Genomic DNA, 20,434 nt, shown 5'->3' with positions numbered 1-20,434 from the left:
GTTAGTTTTGGACTGACGGCGTGAGCGCTTCACGATTCAGGAGAAAAAGTTAATTCTAACTTTTAATCTCTGAGTTTGGGTGAATGTGTGAAGTCAGAAGTCCGAGATGATTTGCGAGTCTTTTTTGATTTTATTTTAGTTTAAAGTCGATAAATTTGTGCCTCCGCTCCACATTGTCTGCTGTCCTGTGAGAACCACGTATGTTTATTTAACTTAACTAAGTAGAATTTATTCAACCTACAGTCAAATTAAAAATCACCAAATAATAAGACATGATTTTCATTGCACAGGAAGTAACTAAAGATGTTAGACAAACGTAGAGTGAAAAGTAGAGTAGCTGCTTTATGTAGTGCAGTAGCTTTATAGAAGTACTATGCATGTGTACTGAAGTAATGTGTACTATAGTAAATGTACTTTTCCACCACTGGGCCTCAGAAGCACAGCGCGATAAAGTTATTTTATTGAAAGCAACTTCACAAATGTGTAGACGTTGATGTTTCTTTGCACGCAGATCAGCGGCCTTGTTTTAAAGGCGATTAAAGGGTTTGTGGAGGTTCAGGGACAACATTAGTGACGGGGCCAGCAGACATCGTAACACCGATGGTCTCCTCCCTACAGGAGCTGCCCAAGTACCTGAGAGGCTACCACAAGTGTCAGAGGGACGAGGTGCACCAGCTGGCAGCGCTCATCTACAGGGTCAAGTTCGACGACGACAAATCTCACTTCCACAATATCTCCAAGATCCTGAAGGAGCTCGTCCCCCAGGACCAGATCAGGCATCTGTCCCCCGACGACTGGAAGAGGGTGAGCTGACGCATCAGAGCAGCCGAGTCCAGTCGAGGATTCGTGGCTGAACGGTCCAACAAAACGCACGCACGCACAGGAAATCTGAAGTTCCTCAAATTATTCCACGTTAGATTCTGCACGTAAAGAAATAAAAGGCTTAAACGTTTCTCCCAAGGTGAAGTCTGACAGTCCAAAAGCACAAGAGATTCAGTTTATATAATATATATAATATATAATATGGCACATTGGAGACGCCGTCAGCCATGTGTCAGGCTGTGATTGGAGCTGAATGCTAACGTTATCACATTATGTTCACTGTGTTCGCCATCTTTGTTTGGCATGCTAATTAGGCTGATGGGAATGTAATCAGTATTGGACAAGTTAAAGTTTTGACCAGATGGTGGCGCTAAAGGAAAAAAACTGAAAAAGATACAGTTAAGTTAATATTGAAATTGACTCAGTAATGAACCTGAACAAACAGTCAAATATCAATAGACATCACAGAATAGCGTCCTTTGGTTAGAGGTAGTTAATTAAGTCTTGCAATTCTGATCGTCATTCAGATGTTATCGTTAACTCTACTAAAACGTAAAGCAGCGGGAGCTTCGCCGCCCGCGACGCTGACCTCAGATCAGCGTGACAACATAATGTTCAGAAACGCTCACATGGTCCTGGTTTGTCTTGTGTGTCTCCCTCTCAGTCCATCATGTCGCTGTTCAACAAGCACTCAGGAAAGTCTCGGGAAGAAGCCAAACTGTCCTTCCTCAGAATCATTTACAAGTGGCCCACGTTTGGTTCCGCCTTTTTCGAAGTCAAGGTAAAGCCGTTCACGTTCAAGTCATTTTCTTTGTTTTTCCCGAAGGTGGAACAGGCACTCAGATCTTTAAGTAAAGTACTTGCATCAAAATATACTGAAGTACTCAGTATAAATTATTTCACATATCATAATCTGACTGCAAAAGTAACTGATAACTAAAATCAGTGTATATTTGTCACCCAAATGTAGCAGAAAACAGAATCACTTAAAGTCCAGGGTACCCCCAGATTGTGCAGATGTACTTGGTTGTTTGTGTAAAATGTTTTATTTGTTTATATATGTTTTTTTCCCCCATTCAGCAAACAACTGATCCAAATTACCCAGAAACCCTCCTGATAGCAATCAACAAACACGGAGTCAGTCTCATTGATCCCAAGTCCAAGGTGGGTCCACATTAGTTTGATAGCAAGAATTAGCATTTTAGCATCATTTCATTATTTGAAAATATGGACAATCTAAAATTTTAGTATCCTTACTGGTTGAGGCTTCACCCACTGGAGCTCAAAAGCAGTTTGAGCGCACAGCATCACATTTAATTTGTGTGACGGTCAGTAAAACAGTAGGTTCTGTAGGTGAAAAATTTAATTTATTTGACTGACCACAACCTGAAAAAATCCAATCTCTGCCATCTTTTAACGTCTGCACTTGACAAACTGGTCCAACCTGCTCCACACTGATGTCTCATGTCAAAAGACCGAAAACTTCATTACCCACAATGCACCAGTAAACTCTAGAGACTGGAGAGCTCATCTTTGTTAGCTTGAAGTTACTGTACCTGGAGCCCTACAGCTTGTTTCCATGCTCTTGACGTTGGGGTTTGTTTCTAATCTTCCTCGTACTTTCGAGTGTGTGTGGAGGATGTTACGTGGGCTCACGTCACTCGTTGTGTCCCGCAGGAGATCCTCACCACTCACCCGTTCACCAAGATCTCCAACTGGAGCAGCGGCAACACGTACTTCCACATCACCATCGGAAACCTGGTGCGCGGCAGCAAACTGCTGTGTGAGACCTCACTGGTGAGACGCTGACCCACAGTCCTTCTGAGGACAGCCTGTCCACTCTCACTGTTCATTAAAGCCCACTGTACCGAAAGGTGGCTGCAGTTCACCCAGGGGGCACTCGCGAGATGGTCCTCAATGAACGGGGGTGAATGGAGCTAAGTGGCTAAAGTAATTATTTACACCTACTTCTAGACCTAAACGCCCAAATTTTATTTTAGTTTTTACAAATATACTATCGATTATATATCAGAACTGAAAAGAAAAAATACTAATGCCCGTTATTTTTTCATACAGGGCAGACGGTTTTGCCTAAATAGCGCGAGCGTTCTGTTAATGTATGCTGATTGGTCAGTTAAAGATTTACGACTAGCAGCATTACGCTACAGTAGGCTCACTTTGATTATCATTACGTGAATGTAACCACGGTAATACAGTTTTGGTTTTGTTTATTATAGTTTTTATGTATTTTCCTAACAACAACTACAGCAGACGCTAGGAGCGTGGTTAAAACAACACACAAGCTTATACTTGATTGACGCGAGAAACCAAAATGGCGAATGCCGTAAACTGGCGCGTATGCCGCAAATACTTAAATAATTCAAAAAGGAATTTAATCACACAAAAAATAATCACGAGTTTTTAATCTAATAGAACTGTATCTATTGATTCCACTGCTCATACAGAAAATTTTTTTTACAGAAAAACATTTTTTGCACCATAAAGGGTACATTTTGGGGCTACAGCCCCATAAACCCCCGTTTATTTTGGATTATCTCGCAATCGGTCTGTACCCCACCGGAAGTGTAAGAGAGCGGGAGTTCAGCTCGTGTCTAAACTTTTTTGATTTTACAATGTAGTTTTCACATAAAACGCGACCTCAGATCAGCTTGAATGTAAAACTGTTGAATGCAAATTTAGTGCTCAGTTATGTCCAGTGTTGTCGTCGTATTCAAATATTTTTGCTAAACCACCTGCCTCTTGTTCACATGCAAGATACTTTAGTTCGAGCAATGCTAAGTCTAGTTACAAGTTTAAAACTTAGTGGTTTTAGACAACTTTATTTAAATTGAACAAGTTCACTGAACAGGCTCAGAATGTTGTTCTGTGTTTGGTGGATCATCACCGCTGAGTTCATCGCCACCTGCCACCACGAGCCAGAGCTCTACATCCCATTCAGTACAGGATGTCTGACGTCTGACCTCTCACCCCTCAGGGCTACAAAATGGACGACCTCCTGACCTCTTACATCAGCCAGATGCTGACGACTATGACCAAACAGCGGACGTCCCGGGGCAACATCAAGTGAGCAGACGACTGGAAACTCATCGATTATGGCCAATCAATCCTGCATTCGCTCACACACACACACACACACACACACACTGTGGTTATCAAGGGTGACCTGTGATGTCACGTGTTTCGTATCGGCCCTGTCTTAAAACTCACGTATTGCCTTTCAAAGACCTTCTCCCCATCAATGGCAATTTGGATTTCTTTAAAAATCACCAAACTGCTGCCCGTGTTGTCGTCACTGATGTTTCTCATGTTGTAATCTTTGAGGCAGAATTCAGCGCCACACTTTACACAAACACCAGCATCGGAGTAAAGACAACAAAATGATATTCTGGACTCGTTTGATTTATCATCTGATCTCGTGATCAAACTATCAAAAGAAGAAAAAAAACAAGATGAGCAGTGATGGACTTGAATTAGGTGGAATATCCCATAAACGAACCTGTTAGACTTGTAGTTTAATTTTTCAGACTCGTCCTTGTTTATACTCAGCATCTCTTCTGAATGTGTTTTAGGTCAAATCTCTTAACCCTCCCATCACATCTTTTTGTTTTCTTTCCATCAGTCTGACAGTTTGCCAATTCACGCAGTCGTACTTGACCGTATGGAGAAAGTCCAGTGCTGTGAACTGTTAGTCTGGATTTATTTAAACTGCTAAGTTTTTGTATTGCGTTGTTAGTCACGCATGTGCAGACAGACCGTGTGTGTGTGCCACAAAGTCCTTTGTACGAGTTGATCCGCAGTAGTTTTAGATCACCTCCATGTAAACACGTGCTGTCAGCGGTCGATTTCTTTTTCTAAATGTATGAACCGTTAGCATTGATTTAAGCATCAACTCAATCAGAATTCTTTGTTTATATCAAGCAGAAACTGTTTCCTCAATGACGTGACCACATATCCTGATGTAGACATGAATAAATGACGTTTTACAAACAGCAGAGACGTTCGTTTCTCGTAAATGTGAGCTGCTGTCGAGGCCAGAGGATCATGACGAACATTAATGTCTGGAAATATTCTTTACTTCTGATGCTCCTCAGTCCAAGAGGGATCTTTTGTACTGACTTACTCTGCAGTTTGTCCTGTATGTGGATGTCATGTTGCCTTCAGCAGCAGAGCGCAAGTGAAAGTTTACATTTTAAAAATGCAGGAAAGGGCAGGGTTCGGCAGATATCGTAGATTCTGTAAAATCAGTCATCGTTTTGTACGGATTAAACAAACGATATCTCAAGTGTTAGCTGGCTCTCAGTAAGAACGCGGATAAACATTTCTGTAGCTGTTCAAAAACAAAACAAAAAAAAATTCTTTCCTGAGATAAAAATCACTCCAACCTACCATGAATCTGACTTATGTTTGAAACTGCTACCAACGACGTGAAGGGATGTTTCCACCAGTTTATTTTCTGAAAACAAAGTGTTTTGCTGAGATCTTACAGGTTGGTTCCTCTCAGACTTTATTGATCCCCAAGGGGAAATCTGTGATGTATGTGACGGTCAGTGCTGAGTCACAGTCGCCAGGTGGAGCGTCTTCTCTCCTTGGGAGTTTGCACTGGAGACCGACCATATGTCACTCATTTCTAAAGGGAAAACAGAGTATTGTCTGATTAAAGTCACGTACTGAAACTACAAGCCAAATCACACGTGACGGCATTCAGTGATTGGATGGAAAGTCTACAGCAGCCCAGAATGGACAAACCAAACACTGGCTCTGGAGGTGGCGAGGTTTCAGTTGACCTGCCACTAAAATTCTACGCACTGGACCTTTAAGTACAAAAATCTCCATCTTAATCTGAAGGATTTAACCTCTTTGAGTCTGCCTTCCATCACTCGTCTTCACGGCAGCTTACCTGTTTTGAACTTGCTGTAAGCGCCGTTGTCCAGCCCGACTTTGCTTCCCGAGCAGAAAGCCAGTTCTCGCTCTCGCCACCTGCAAGCCAACGCAACATGTGACCCCACTTTTATCCTGCTCATCCTATTCAGATCTGATCCCCATAGTCCTGCCTGCAGTGAGAGGTCACATCAGCTGCCTGCATTGTTTTTAAACTGTGCGAATGTGTGATTCACCAGTGAAAGATGAAGACGACGAGGATCAGCACAAGTGACAGCAGATCAGTGAGAACCCACATCAGCTTGTACTCATCTGGACTCTGAGGGACAGACAGACAGACGAAGAGGGAGAAGAGGGGTCAGTTCTCATCATAGAGTTGGCATGTTTGTTCAGGGTTTCTTTCATCAATCCACACAGATTAACAAGTAACCAGCTTGGTTTTGAATGTCTGTACAGAATGATAAGATGGAGGAAGCAGCAGCCAGCAGGGGGCCATCCAGATCTTTTGCTTCACTTTTGGGAAGCTCTCATCTTGATATACAGGCTGATTTTTAGCCCCAAAGCTTTGAATCCTCTCTTCCCCCCCAGCACAAACTGAGAACAAGCCCCATCGCTTCCTGGCTGCATCTGCCCCAACTCATTTACAAAGAACATTTCACTTCATTGCACCAAACAAAGACGTTGTAGTTGAGCTGTTAACCATGAGGAGGAGAGGGGAGCTCATGGTCCTCAGCAGCTGCGGGGCGTTCGTGGTGACCGAGTGGACGCCGCTGCACCAGGCCAGAGAGTAGAGCCACGGCTGGCTGATCACATACAGGTTGGTGGTGATGTTCACTGCAGCGTACTCACTGCACACAGGTGAGACAGGAAGTCAGGACAGGTTTCAGAATGCCACTCTGACTCTGACACACACACACACACACACACACTGACCTGATGAGCTCAGGGGACATGGAGCTGTAGTGCAGGTTCAGTTTGACAATGTGGTTCCTCTGGAGCTCCTCTAGGGGGAGCCGGATGCTCGATGTCTGCTGGAGCTCAGGATCCAGCTCCTGGACCAGAGTCCGGAGGTCTGACGGCAGCCACAGCACCTGGGGAAGGAGAAAGAAAAGCATGGGAGACAAATGGTGAACAGGCAGCTTCTTATTAAACATCTGGCAGTTATTTTCAGTTTTTTGTTGCCGTTTGGTTGGCGTTTACGCATCAAAACTACTTGCTTAGGTTTAGGAAAAGATGATGGTTTGGGTTGTGGAAGAAACCCCTGAAGGCCAACATCTCCCACGTGTTGGTCACGTCTGTTCAGGTCGAGTTAGTCTGTCCTTTCTGGCTGGACCAAATCCTATTTTTCTAATTGTTTTTAATCACAATATTTCACTGAATTTTAAGGACTGAATGCAGTCGGGAAACAGAACACATGACAGCAGAGATGGACAGCAGATCACACACCCCGAGCTCGAGCCCTCACACTCGCCCCACCAACCGAACCAAAGCCTCACCTGCGACGAGTGAATGGAAGACTCGTTCTGGATGACCTCCAGCGTGCGTTGGATCCAGGTGTCTCTGTAAGGATGTCCTCTTGGTGGACGGTAGAGGTCAAAGATCACCAGTTTGTCTTTCTGAGCTGCCAGCTGGAGGAAAGACCGCAGGCTGCACACCGACTGTTTTCCTGCCTGCAGTCGGTCGTCCGCTCCCAGAGAGCCGACTGTACCGAACGGATCGTGCTGGAGAGGACATCCATCAATACCCAATTAATACTGTGACATAACAGGCTGACCCAGCTCAGTCACCGCAAGGATGGGCCAATGGGTTCACCGCTTTGTCAAACGCTCAACTGCGTAAAGGATATCAATACACGCGCTCAGGAAGACTTTGTAAGCACAGTTTGTGTACATATGACTGCATTCTGGATTTATTATGTTTACGAACGTGAATAAACTCAGTAAACACTGCAGTGTCCATAATCTCAGAGGACAAGACTCACCGATAGGAACCAGACTCCAGCGTTCAGACTCTCCAGTTCGTCCCAGGTGAACATGGCAGCCGGAGTGTCAGTCCGGTTGGGGAAGACCTCGTGGATGTTGGTGGTGCGTTGCAGGGTGTGGTCGTGCATCAGGAAGGGGACCCCATCAGAGCTACAACCATGACATGAGGACAGCATTGATTCGTGTGGTCAGCGTGTGTCTGAGACATCTTAATGTGGGCACCATCTTGGTTCAGACACTGATGGTCCCTTTTTCACAAGTTACAATCAGACGTCTTTTTGAAAAAGTCGCCCCCTTCTGACCTTTAGAAAGAACGCAGGTTTACGTCACATCGGCTTTGCTTCCGTTTACATACAGTCAGTGAATTTTTTTTAAACACATCAGATTTTTACTAAATGGCCAAAAATTCCACATAAATTCTGTTTGTTTTGTCTTTCCGCTGTGAGCTGCTGACCGACCAACCGACCTTATTGTGACGTCCGTCTCCAGGCCTTCACTTCCTGCTTCCACAGCCTTCTCAAACGACATCAGTGTGTTTTCTGGAGCAAGCTGCAAATGGAGTCACACACACACACACACACACACACACACACACACACACACAGAGGGATGATCAGTACGTGGTGGTGTAGCAGCTGACGGTTGTCGTCACTTATGAAGCGTAAACACTGACAGAAGTGTTTACAGAGCACATGGCTGACGGGGAGCCGTCGCCTCCAAACAACCGAGACAGGAAGGATGTGAGCTGGACTCCCGTATCCAAACACCCGGCCCACGCAGCATCCCACAACAAATCCGGCATCGTGCTGCTGTGCACTGGATTTTGTCTTGTGCCCAGACTTAAAAATCAAATGTAGAAGCAGAGGATTTAACTGCTGTGGCAGGTCGATTAAGAAAGTGGATCTGTGAACATTTTTATAATCAGCTTATAATTTCTGACTTTTGTTTTCATGAAAAATTCCCAAATACTTTCTTGTCCTCAGCTTCCCAAATGTGAACCTAAATGAGACCCTAACCCTTAAAAAGGGAATTAATGACCGAGTGACTTATTTCTACAGCTTAATAACCGTCTCTTCAGGTTAGCGCTCACCATGGGTGCTCCTCTGTGGCCAATGACGGCCGGTGCGGGCCCCAGGGTCCCCTCCTCTTTGATACAGGGAGAATACAGACCGAGGGGCACCAAGTAGAGGGCAGACAGGATACTCAGGTACACCCCAAGGATCAGACCTCGGCTTACTGAAACACACACACACACACCAATTCAGATTTACCTGTTAATATCTCTTTAATCACATGACATGATCTCAATGTGGTGGGATGATCTGTTTTATTTCAAGATGCTGTTATTTCCTTAAGGATTATCCCCAAAACAGGTCGAATTCAGTTTTTTTGAAAAACACTTAATTCTTAAACTTAAAAAGGGAACAATTTGGCAGTTTTATAAATGTTATACATAATATAAATGTTTTACTGCTGAGAGTTAGAAGACAGAATGTAAAAATCACCAATCAGCCTAGCGAAGAAAAGTTCATTTTTACGTTTTTTTTTCTATACAGGTTAAAGCTCGTCAAGCTAAAATGTGTTAATTTTCACTTGACGAGCTTTAGAGGTGCTAACAGGCATGTTGTTACCTTTAGACAGCCTTGTCATTTCCCAATGCTAAGCTAAGCTAACAGCCTACTGGCTCCAGCTTCACACTTTGCAAACACACCAGAGTCGTCTAATTCCAAGCGAACGAGCGAATTTACCAAAACAATCCAACACTGTTGCAGAGTGTGTTTATCATCACTTTAATCGACCGAAAATGTGCAGCTCACCTCTGCCCTTCATGCGAAAGAAATGCAGAGCGATTGGCCAGGCCAGCGCCGTCATCAGTAACACTCCGCCCACGTGTAAATACGGTGCCGTCACCTGGTCAGGACACACAAAACTAAATCAGGCGTCACAACTGGAAACCACACAGAGCGAGTGAAGGCTGATGAGAGGAAGAGGAGGAAGAAGAGGAGGAGTCACCTGGAAGGAAAGCAGTAAAGTCTTCCATTCTTTACTCCACAGGTCAGACAGGACGGCGGTGGCCACGATGGAGAAAGTCAGGCTCACCAGGATCCCAATCTGACAGCCAAGACACACATCATCCACACAGTCAGGATTTGGGACAACAAATACTTTTTACAGGTCCACACGTGCCGTCATCTATTTAAGGCTTCATTCAGAAGAAGAAGTTTCACAGGTATGGACGAATGTAACAGACCTAAGCTAATAAAACAGAAAGGATCATGATTTTTCACATTTAATATGAGGTTGAACCTCCCTTTGACAGCAGTGACCATCAGAGGCCTCTGGGAGCCTCGGACCAGAGCTGACACCAGTCAGAGGGCGACTGTTTCGGCTCCACCTGGCAGCAGATTCACTTTCTGGTCTTTGTCCTGTTGCACAGCCCGACTTCTAGAGAGCCTCAGCTGGCGGCCGGACGCCCCCACATTTTTCTGATATGACGTCTTGGTAAACATGTGAATTGGTTCTCCCCCCAGTGACGGTGACAACACTCCCTCCACTGTACTTTACAACGGGGACAACGTTTTCATGACAACATACACCAGGTGTGTGTGTGTTTTTCATCCCAAAGAACTCATCAGTCCTCCCAACAGAATCTCCCAATGGTGTTCAGTGTTTTTGTTTAGTTATTCAGGCAGTTAGCTAGCTATTAGCCAACTGTTGCCCTGATCAAAAGTATTTGTGTAATTATATTTTGTATTTGATTAGACAAGGCATTTTATTTGTGTGCCTGTGTGTGTGTGTGTGTGTTACCTTGTGACTCCAGTGTAAGTAGAGTTTCTGGCCTTCTGACAACAAACACACAGCAAGCAGCTGCACAGAACAATAAGACACACAAATTAACTGGTGAAGCAAACACTCTTAACATTACTTAATCAAACCTTCTTGCTCCACTCTGTGAAACCAAGCACTGAGCTACAGCTGGGAGGCTGTTAGCGTAGCTTCGCTTAAAGACTGGATGCAGGAGGAGACAGTGAGCTTGGCTCCGCCTTGAATTAAAAATGAAGGGAATCAGTGACGTTCAGATGCATTGGTGGGCGTAATTCTGAACTGTGGACAGAGTCAGGTTAGCCGTTTCCGCATGAGAATATTCACAGGCGTTTCCCCATGTGTTTAGTCGATTAGCTTAGCATGGAAAGCTAAGCTACTCTGGCTCGATCTCATCTAAATCTTAGACATTTTTTGGCAGACTTTTCCTTTAAAAAATTAATTGCCACCACCCTGACAAACCATTACAGAATCTCACAAAATGACTGCCTGCACAAAACTGAATTAATTTTCACGTTTCCAAATTGCTTATTGCTTATCTTGAATTTCCCTTGGGATCAATAAAGTATCTATCTATCTATCTATCATTGATCCTTTTGTCTAAAAATTGTCAAAACTGTGTAAATTGCTCATCACAGTCTCACAAAGTGACGGATTAAACTCATCACCGTGTGATGAGTGTGACTTCGGCCTCACCATGAGTACAGTGACGTAGGTGAAGAAGCTTGCAGCGATGGCCAGCAGCACCACAGACCAAGGAAACCAGAAGCCCAGATTCCCAAAGTTAAACCTGCACTCGAGAGCCAATTCAGACACAAGGGTTAAAAAAAAAAAATCAAAAAAAAAAAATCAAAAAGAGAAGGAAAAAAACAAGATTGTTAGTGATTGAAACCAAAGCCAACAATAAACAAACAGGATACACAACCCGAGAAGGACAGTCTTCAAGCAGTGAATTTCAGAGTCACAGCTGTAATGCAGGGTTAGCAGTAAAACCTCCAGCAGATTGGAGGGAAGCGTTTGAAAGCAGCATCACTCACTGTGTGTGTGTGTGCGCGCACAGCGATTACACACCATACACCACAGACTGTCAGCACTACTCGACCCACCAATCAAAGTCATTGTAGTCATTCTTTGCTTGACCCCAGAAGTAGAGAAACACCAGCGTTAAGCAGAAGGCCGCCACGAGCAGAGCAAAGGTGACGCCTTCCAACTGTCAGCAGAAGACACAAAACAAGTCGTTTGAAGCCGCCCCTGAATATAAAGTGAGTGTGTGTGTGTTTTCTTTTCCATCGCTTTGTTTCTTAAGCTGAAGGCTGAAGACTTTGACCAGGAAAGCTCTTCAGTGCCTGTGGTTTATCACGTTTCAGTAATGAAGTTGAAATCAGCTTTTAAAGTGTGTTTAACCGTTTGCTAAAACCTTTTCTGCTTAGTCGGCTTGAAACTGACGGCTAACATGATGCAAAAGAAACTATGAGATTTAATTAACATGATGCAAAAGAAACTATGAGATTTAATTAACATGATGCAAAAGAAACTATGAGATTTAATTAACATGATGCAAAAGAAACTATGAGATTTAATTCCCCTCCTCATCTCGCTGTTTTACTGATTTGTTCAGTCGTGTTACACCCTGCAGTAATGATTTATATTCTCAGCCAAGGATTCATTCATTCGTTTCTACTTGGCATTTGGTTAAGACGAGTGTGTTTTTGTCCATATTTGATCTGATGTGCGCTGGTCAGCACTTGTTTGATTTCTCTCTGAATTTTCGAAACTTTATTTCGTCCCTGCATATTCCTTCTGAAAATCTTCAGTTTGAACTAACAAGTTCAGTGCTGAAGCTACACATAAATCCATGTGTAGCTTCAGCTCTGAACATGACTTTCTTGTGTGGAATCTTAAACAGGAAACCGTCGGTTTCGCCAGACTTTTACTTAAAATGTTTTGACGAGCATGTAGACCCCTAATAAGCCACTAAAGCCCCTCTTGAAGCCCAGTAATGAAAACATTTCTGCATGCTGAGATGCTGCACGCTGCTGTGCCGGACCTTGTTGCAGCAGGCGCCTCCCGGCTGAGTGCAGCTCCTTTCGTAGCGTCTCCATCGGCAGCCGTACAGACCGGACAGGCACGTCACGAAGGGCTGGTGCTCGTAGCGCCGCAGCACTTTGGCACGAAGACCACGCAGGCGGCCGAACTGCAGCTGGGATACCGCGGATGCCATGTGCTCACACACACTCCGACACACCTTCCATCCTGCTCACACACACCTGAAACACAGCACAGACATGTGGGAATCTCTAATGAAATCCTACCACTGTACTCCTACATTACGACTCTTTACTATACTTTATGTAGCGCACATTAGTTTATTTAGTATATGTTTAGTCTATTTATGATCAGTATAGTTTCACTATCTAAATCTCTTATACTAACAGTTAGGCCTTCTTTGTTTACTTTTTGACTAACCTACACTTCTGTCATGTGCTACTGGATGCTTGAGTTTCCCTCAGGATCAATAAAGTATCCATCTATGTAATTAAATGAGGGCACTGGCTTGAATTATGATTTCTATCACTTTTCAGCAGAAGTAAAACAGGCATACAAAAACTATACGCACACAATGACGAGCATAAAATTCAGTGGATTCCTCACAATGACCAGCAGTCCCAAATTCTCAACAGGAAATCTGCAAATTTTTTTTGTTCGATTACACAGGAAATCCTCTCTGATCTGTTGCAGTTCCCACAGTAATAAAATGTCAGACTTGCTCAGACCTCATCTGTTTACGTTGGCCTTCGCGGTCAGCTTTCTTCACATGTGGCAGTTCTTGTGCAACTCGGGTCAGCTCATTACCTTTCCAGGAGAACAAAGGGCAGCTCAGATGGTTGTAATCCTCCCGAGTGAGGGAACGCTGTGGAGGAACATTATACTTTTATTGCAATTCACTGTAAAATATTTGCGAAATGAACTAGACGCAGTCAAGTAATACAGTTGGTAACAAACCAGGAATGCAGCAGCTGATTTCTAGCATCTGTATTACTGGAATTTGTAGACTTCTGTTGTGGTAATTTCTAACTTTATTACCAGTATTTGAGCCTCGCCTGCCATAGCACCTGTTGTGAAAGTTTACCATCATGATTTACACGAAATCAACCTGTTGTGTGCATTAATAAAAAAAAAATCAATTAGTCTGTAATTGTTAATGTGGAGCTGCAATCTGAGAAAAACAAACCTCAGTTGTGTCACTCATTGCAGCAAAGGTGCCTTTAGATGTAAAAACTTGCCAAATAATCAAATGCATCAGCAGTGCCTTGCTCATCGGCGTAGATTAAACTGCCGTTATGCTGATAAATTCCGCACACATTAGGGTCAAATGTTTCATCCAAATGTAGTCACGATTCACAGGATCTGCTTAACACCTTTAGACATGTGTTAAATGAAAGCCGAATTAATGTTTGTATTCGAATCATTCGTAAAAACTGTTAATCGGATGTAATTAGCTATCCGCCTTAGCCAGCAAACATGATAATATGAAACTGACGGATTTTTCTAATTCAGTCTGGTGGTTCAATAAGAAATCCACTGAGACCGGGTTAGAAATAAACAATGAAGCTGATCATCACCCGGCACACATCGATGCCAAAAGACAGACTCGGTATTTCAGATGTGACCGCATATTACTCTGATACCAACATGTAGCCTCAGTTATTCTACCTCAAGATAGTCCTCCCGCTCGCCTCTTCCACCCGACCGACAGCAGAGAAGAAGCCGCAGCACGCAGATCGTCCTCGGTTACCTGTTGTGCAGCTGGTGGCCTCGAGAGATGGGGTTGTCAAGTTAACCAGAGTTTGAAAAACACGGGCACCGGAAATTAAAAATACATTAAAAACAAAACCCTCATTTAAATATGCATAAGTCTTGGCAGAGTTCAGTTTTCAAATGTATTTGGTAAATTAAATGGCATAAAGAACATTTAGAGAAATCAACCGTAGTTAATAAATCACTGAAAGTGTGACTCAGTACGTCAAATAAAATTATTTCATAGTGAAAGCTTCAACCTGAGTCAACAAAATGATTTATTTTGAAAAACGTCGCGGAAGTTACCACGTTGTACATTCTGTTACACTTTACACAAGTTTCCACAAGTATCACACCGACTGCTACCTGCTGCCACAGTGATACAAACACTCGTCACGTCACGTCAGGTGAACCCAGGTGAAGATACATACATTATCGTCCGGAAGGAAATTTGGTTTGCACTTATGAAATATAATAAAATTAGCTTATAAACATCCCTGCTGCCAGGGTTCAATCCTCAGGTGCAGCGGAAAAGCAGACAACAAAACTGCTGACATTCCCATCAGCCTCTGCTGTAGTTTGTGTTTAGAGCCAATCTTAGCATGCTAACATGCTAAAGATGACAAACGTGGCAAACTTCAACATCACCTACTAAATATGAATGTTTTACCCTCACAGCATATTTGAACCATTTTCTTCTTTGGTACTGAACATAACCAATACAATAATAACAATAATTTCTTTAACGTCATCTTATTACACTACATATGTTCAAGGAAAGTTCTGAATTATAATGCATTCAAAACTGTGTATAACCTGCTTTGGTATTTACTGAAACGTGCCAATGCTGCAAAGTGTACTTGTGAGAATGAGAGAGAATTAAAAAAGGTATGTTTTAATATGTTTTATTGCAACCTAACAGTTAAACTGGTTGTTTGTTCATTGGTCAGAGAGTACGTCAAAATTTAACAGATGTGCTCAAACAGAACAAGACGCCCTGGTTCAGTGAAATAAACAGAAACAAGCCTTCACGCACAATCTAACCTAACTTGTTTATGCCTCTGGTTTGGTTCACAAACACCGGAGGGGGGGAAAAGTCTCGGTCTCCTAGTGTAATAGCTATTCAACCACGTGTTGACATTTTCCACTGAGCAGAAAGCCAACTGGCCTCGACTCGCTCGGCTTGCAGGTCAGAATCAGAATCGGCTTTATATGCCAAGTATGTGTGACCATACAAGGAATCTGACTCCGGACTTTTCTCTCTCCTGTCCACCATACAAATACAAAATAACAAATAATAATAATAATAAAAAATGAAGAATAAAGTATTTACAAGAAAAAAAAAACAAGATATAAATATATATGTACATGTAGTGCAAACAGTGTGATGGTTCATACAATGGCAGGTGGATTACAGGGAGATCAGGGAGACAGCCTGGGGGAAGAAACTGTTTTTGTGTCTGGTAGTGTTGGCATACAGAGCTCTCTAACGCCTACCAGAGGGAAGCAGGTGTAGGACAACCTGGGCAAAATGGCTGCAAATGTTATTAACGCTTCCCAAGCAGAATATCGCAATCTTAGCTGTTCACAAGTTTGACAGATAAGGTTTAGACATTGATGGATAGTTAGAGCAGAACTATAATCACAGTTGTGCAGGTATGATCCTGAACCCTGACTGCCCTGCAATAAACGTTTACACACACACCACATGACCATATGAAGTTCCATTACAGCCGTATGAAACATTGCACATGGAGGTAAACAATAACCTCATCAGCTTTCCGCCCTACCCGGCCTGCACTTTGTCTTCACTTTCACCTTCAGTCAGTGAATAATCACTACAATTTCCATAAGAAGTTCAGGGCTGCTTCATTTGTCTCTTTAGTATGTTAGTTTCACTGTGCTGCCATTAAATAGGAGGACTGAAAGCACTAAAATCTCCGTGCTGCAAGTCAGCACTTTAACCTCATTGTTTCATCTCAAATCCACAGCACAACAAATGCGGTAGAAAAAGTCCAAATACTTCAGGCATTAAAAGCGGGTTCTCTGCATATTGCGCCCCCTGCTGATGTCAAACCGCAACTTCAGTATCCAACTACAGGAATGTTGTTGCCCTGAAGGAAGCCTCTCATCTGCAATCACTCGCAGGATGCGTGTACCACCCCCAACAAATACAAACTTCAAGGATCACACAATAACTGCAACCATTTCCTGTTACGACCTCCAAAGTAAAACTCGGTCGCCGACATATCGCAAAGGATTTTGAGCATTACTCCCTCAATGTACAAGGAGGAGACCTAAAGGAAGAGTTCGGAGGTAAAATAAGAAACGGCTGGTGAACGGCAGGTTCAGCAGTGATATGACAGCTACTGCACAAATTCATAGTTATAAATGTTAGGTATCACGGTGCTAACATTTTTAGGGCAGCTGATCAGTGATGAGTTTTAAATTAACCTGGACAAACATTAAGGTTTATGAAATAGAGAAATGAGCGATCGTGCTTGGAAAACAGACAATACTTAGTAGGATCAGCTCACGGTTGGTTTTTGGTCTTTAATTGAAAGCGTTATCAGGCTCTAAAATTGGAGCAAATAACACCTGCGCGCGCACACACTCATCACACGAGGTAAGTTAATAATGGTAATTTTCATTTGGATGAATTGAGTGGTCGTTGAGCAGCTGCCTCGGGCGATTCGTGATTTTATTTTGAAGGCCTTGCTTCCGGTTTCATAGCGAGCGCTTGGATCAACTGGACTTTGACGTCGAAAAGGAGGGAAGTTAAGCCGGCTGCGACCCTTTAAAGTTGCTCTCAAAACGAGGACCGGTTTGCAGCGTGAGGACGGACCGGCGGCGTGAACAGCCAGAGAAATGACTGACCTGTACGTCTCCTTGGCGGTGTTGGGAGCCGCGCTGCTCCTCTGCGAGGCGACCCGCCGGGCAGCAGCGCGTCTTTCCCCGGGAGCTTATCGGATTTACCTGCTGGAAGCGGCGTCCACCTTCCAGCTCTGCTGCTGCACGCATGAACTCAAACTGCTGGGCGAAACGGCCCGGCTGGAGCCGCCGGTCGGCCTGACTCTCACCTACATCATGACGGTTATCCACATACTAACTTTCCAGGGAGCAACGTGTAACCCCAGCGCGGTCCTGGAGAGCGTCTGCCGCGGGACCAGAAGCGTCCGGGCAGCCGTCGCTGTCACAACCTGCCAGTTTGGCGCTGCAGTCGCCGCGCAGCTTTTCGCCAAATCCGTGTGGTCGCTGGGTCTTTCGGACGTCCACATCAGGCACCAGAGGTTCGGGTACAGATGCTTCGACCCCCTCGGGGGGACAGTGCTGGAGGCTGCGGCCGTCGAGCTGGCCTGCGCGTTTGCTGTCCAGGCTGCGGCCATGCACGTCCACAAACTGGACGAAAAACTTCAGGCTCACTTCATCGCTGCTGTCGTCACTGCTCTGGTTTTCGCAGGTGTGCTGATGAATAAAGCCGGCCGTGATCAGCCATCACTGATCATAATGACTCGCCTCACACATCTGCTGTGCATTAACTGGTTTGTGGTGAAATTTACTGAAACGGCACCTGAGCAAAGTCCTGAAATCTTCAGGTTATGTGCCACCACCCAGTTTTAAGAACTTTTGTCAATATTGATATTATGTCTCTATTATTTACTCAAATTACCCAAAACTAATTAACCTGCTTCATAGGCGAAAAAGGAAACGAAGCTGCCTTGTGTAACCTGTTCTTGTTTAATAATGAAACTTGAGTCTAAATTAGAGGAGAAGCTAAAACAAATACCGACTTTTGTATCAACTGAACACCTTTCGACTTTTGAACTGCTGATTGGCCCAGACAAAGTACCGTAATTTCCGGGCCGCTACTGTTTTCACACGCTTTGAACCCTGTGGCTTAAACAATGATGTGGCTAATTTGGTGGTTTTTGCCTCAAGACAAACGTGACATTGAGAGCGACAACGAAAAAGAGGCTGACAAGGTGGACACCCGAGGCCTATATATGAACTTCTTTTTGTCTTTTTAAATTTAGTGGGTGCAGCTTATATTCAGGTGCGCCCAATAGTCCGGAAATTACGGTAATTACCAGTGGTAGGCTTATACTATCAGGAGTTTATTATCCATGTCTCCAGTTGTTTGACTGACTGTGCTCCTGTGCAGGTGGGAGTATTTCAGGAGCCATGTTTAACCCCGTCCTGGCCTTCTCCGTCCAGTTCCCCTGCAGCGGTCACACCTACCTGGAGTACTGCTTTGTCTACTGGCTGGGACCAGTTTTAGGTGAGGAGCTGAGCTCATTCTGTCACTGGTTCCTCCTGTTTCCAGTCTGATTTCACATTGTTTGCCGAGTGGGGAAGACTGGGACTTTAAGGAGTAAAGTGTCTTCAGAGGCTGTGTTTTATTTTTCCCCCAAATGAAGGAATAGTTCAGCGCTTATTCACCTTAAGGCAGTTAGAGACGACTGATAATCACTCATGTCTGTATAGTAAATACTGACTACAGTCTGCTTCTGTCACCACTTCACGCGAGACCGAAACAGTGCTGTGCTTGAAGGCTTTAACCGCTCATACCTGAAATGTCTTCCCACACGTCCACCAAAGTGACCTCCTGTGTCGTCCACCTGTGTCCCCAGGCCTGGCGGGCTGCATCCTCCTGTTTGAGAAGATCATCCCTTTCCTCTCTGGGAAGAGCACCGCTGGGCTGGAGGTTCCCGCCGACCACAAAGAGAAGACACAGTAGCAGCGATGCCAAGGCAGCCAAAGTTTACGTTCAGCTCGTGAATGATAGCAGATGGCTGGAAGAGGAAAGATACTGCAACAGTTTAAGAAGGAAAATCACTTGCAAATTAACACTAATCTGCTTCAAAATCACAGAACAACTCCGAGATGTATTTGTTGTCAGGGCGCCAATAGATTCTCTTACTCTCACTGCACTTTTTTGTTTTTTTTTCTTTGCTTCGTTACTTTACAGAACTTTCTGATCTTTTAAAATCCTGCAAAAGGGCTCGGAACAGACTCGAGCGGTGAAACAGCACAAAAATATTGTTGTTTTGGTGTATTTCAGTTTGAGTAATGAGGGTGAATTTTGCACAGTTGTTAAAGTTCCAGAAAACTGGACACTGATGTAAGTTTTCATTTGAAGTTTTGATGACCAAACTTTTACAGTCTTGCGTGTCTTTATCATGTCTGTCGGTCAGGCTAATTTACTATTTATTTCTAATGTGGGCAAAAAGCTAAACGTGTACTGGTGTCATATTTTCTGGGGCAGCTGTTGGGATTTTGTTAATATAGTTTTGAGCACTTCACTTTTTCTTTTCCTTCTGTCAAATCTGCAGAAACTTCCATTTCTCTGTGACACACAGGCAGATTAATTTACAACTTTAATACCTCGAGTCTGGATGGTGATGATGGTGCGTTTCTAAGAGGAGTACTTGTGTGATAATTTTATGTGAGAATGTGAATTTTTGTCAGAGGAAAATGCTCTGACCAGGTGAGAGGTTTTTTGATTTTAATGCATTTGTCATATCTCGTATGAAGTATTTCGATTAAAAACTTTTGGAAAAAGTGACATTTATGGTTTCCATCTCGTGCCTTTACAATTTGTTAATTTCCGTTTTTATTGAAATGTCTCGACAAGTTTTCACAGAATTGCCGAGAACTTTGGTGCAGACATTCCTGGTCCCAAGAGGATGAATTTTATAGGAACTTTGATCACCTGAGGCTCCTGAATGCGTTAAATTTAGGTGCCGTTAGCATGCTAACACGCCAAACCTTTCGTAGCATAAAATCACTTGGCAGCTCTAGTTTGAGAGCTTTTACACTCAACTGATATGGGCAACATTAAATGGTAAACATTAATGGTAAAGTATCACACGCCACGGGTTGCGGTGATTTAAACTTGAAGTTTGGAGACTGTTTGCGCTTTCTATACGTTAGCATGTTAGCATTTAGGTCAGATTAGCTGGCGGTAGCCTGTCTCATATCCAAACTACATGCTAACACTGTACCGTGTGTACTGTTCAGGAGGTGTTGTAGTATACTATTGTACTTGTCATAATGCGAAAATATCAACGTAAATATCACCATTTTATTTCAACAAAAAGTTACGTGTC

At 43.7% G+C, this 20,434-nt stretch overlaps 3 protein-coding genes across 11 annotated transcripts in view; 2 read left to right on the top strand and 1 right to left on the bottom strand.

Moving 5' to 3' along the window:
• Positions 1 to 4,834, top strand: part of myo7ab (myosin VIIAb) — a 30,423-nt gene extending 25,589 nt beyond the window's left edge. For all 3 annotated transcript variants that reach the window (XM_046410210.1, XM_046410209.1, XM_046410211.1), the window contains 5 exons: positions 619 to 804; positions 1,487 to 1,603; positions 1,903 to 1,986; positions 2,500 to 2,619; positions 3,818 to 4,834. In XM_046410210.1, coding sequence (XP_046266166.1) covers positions 619 to 804; positions 1,487 to 1,603; positions 1,903 to 1,986; positions 2,500 to 2,619; positions 3,818 to 3,910 — 600 coding nt within the window. In that variant the 3' untranslated portion in view covers positions 3,911 to 4,834. The remainder of the gene's footprint in view (positions 1 to 618; positions 805 to 1,486; positions 1,604 to 1,902; positions 1,987 to 2,499; positions 2,620 to 3,817) is intronic.
• Positions 4,835 to 5,273: 439 nt separating this feature from the next.
• On the bottom strand, positions 5,274 to 19,032 carry LOC124070363 (glycerophosphodiester phosphodiesterase domain-containing protein 5-like). 6 transcript variants are annotated; one of them, XM_046410213.1, is made up of 18 exons: positions 18,894 to 19,032; positions 14,241 to 14,333; positions 13,380 to 13,437; positions 12,574 to 12,793; positions 11,633 to 11,736; positions 11,223 to 11,316; positions 10,512 to 10,571; positions 9,717 to 9,815; positions 9,521 to 9,614; positions 8,794 to 8,939; positions 8,170 to 8,252; positions 7,703 to 7,853; positions 7,218 to 7,442; positions 6,655 to 6,812; positions 6,422 to 6,569; positions 5,958 to 6,040; positions 5,741 to 5,820; positions 5,274 to 5,470 (listed from the first exon to the last, which is right to left on the bottom strand). In XM_046410213.1, the coding sequence occupies exons 4-18, from the start codon at positions 12,745 to 12,747 to the stop codon at positions 5,388 to 5,390; spliced, it is 1,782 nt and encodes a 593-aa protein (XP_046266169.1). In that variant the 5' UTR covers positions 12,748 to 12,793; positions 13,380 to 13,437; positions 14,241 to 14,333; positions 18,894 to 19,032; the 3' UTR covers positions 5,274 to 5,387. The 6 variants fall into 6 exon arrangements, with proteins under 6 accessions (XP_046266169.1, XP_046266171.1, XP_046266170.1 ...); XM_046410215.1 differs by lacking the exon at positions 14,241 to 14,333; XM_046410214.1 differs by lacking the exon at positions 18,894 to 19,032 and having other exon boundaries at positions 13,301 to 13,437; positions 14,241 to 15,604.
• Positions 16,993 to 19,890, top strand: LOC124070365 (aquaporin-11-like). Of its 2 annotated transcripts, none has more exons than XR_006845178.1 (3): positions 16,993 to 17,866; positions 18,487 to 18,603; positions 18,956 to 19,890. XR_006845178.1 is itself a non-coding variant. In XM_046410218.1 (3 exons), exons 1-3 carry the CDS (start codon positions 17,193 to 17,195, stop codon positions 19,060 to 19,062), a joined length of 816 nt encoding a protein of 271 aa, XP_046266174.1. In that variant the 5' UTR covers positions 17,002 to 17,192; the 3' UTR covers positions 19,063 to 19,890. The 2 variants fall into 2 exon arrangements, 1 of the variants encoding a protein (XP_046266174.1); XM_046410218.1 differs by having other exon boundaries at positions 17,002 to 17,784.
• The last annotated feature ends 544 nt before the right edge of the window (positions 19,891 to 20,434 follow it).

The sequence above is a fragment of the Scatophagus argus genome, chromosome 14 (assembly GCF_020382885.2).
Source record: "Scatophagus argus isolate fScaArg1 chromosome 14, fScaArg1.pri, whole genome shotgun sequence".
Taxonomy (NCBI): domain Eukaryota; kingdom Metazoa; phylum Chordata; class Actinopteri; family Scatophagidae; genus Scatophagus; species Scatophagus argus.
Note: the sequence above shows the minus strand (reverse complement) of the source record. Positions and strands in the feature narration are given on the sequence as shown.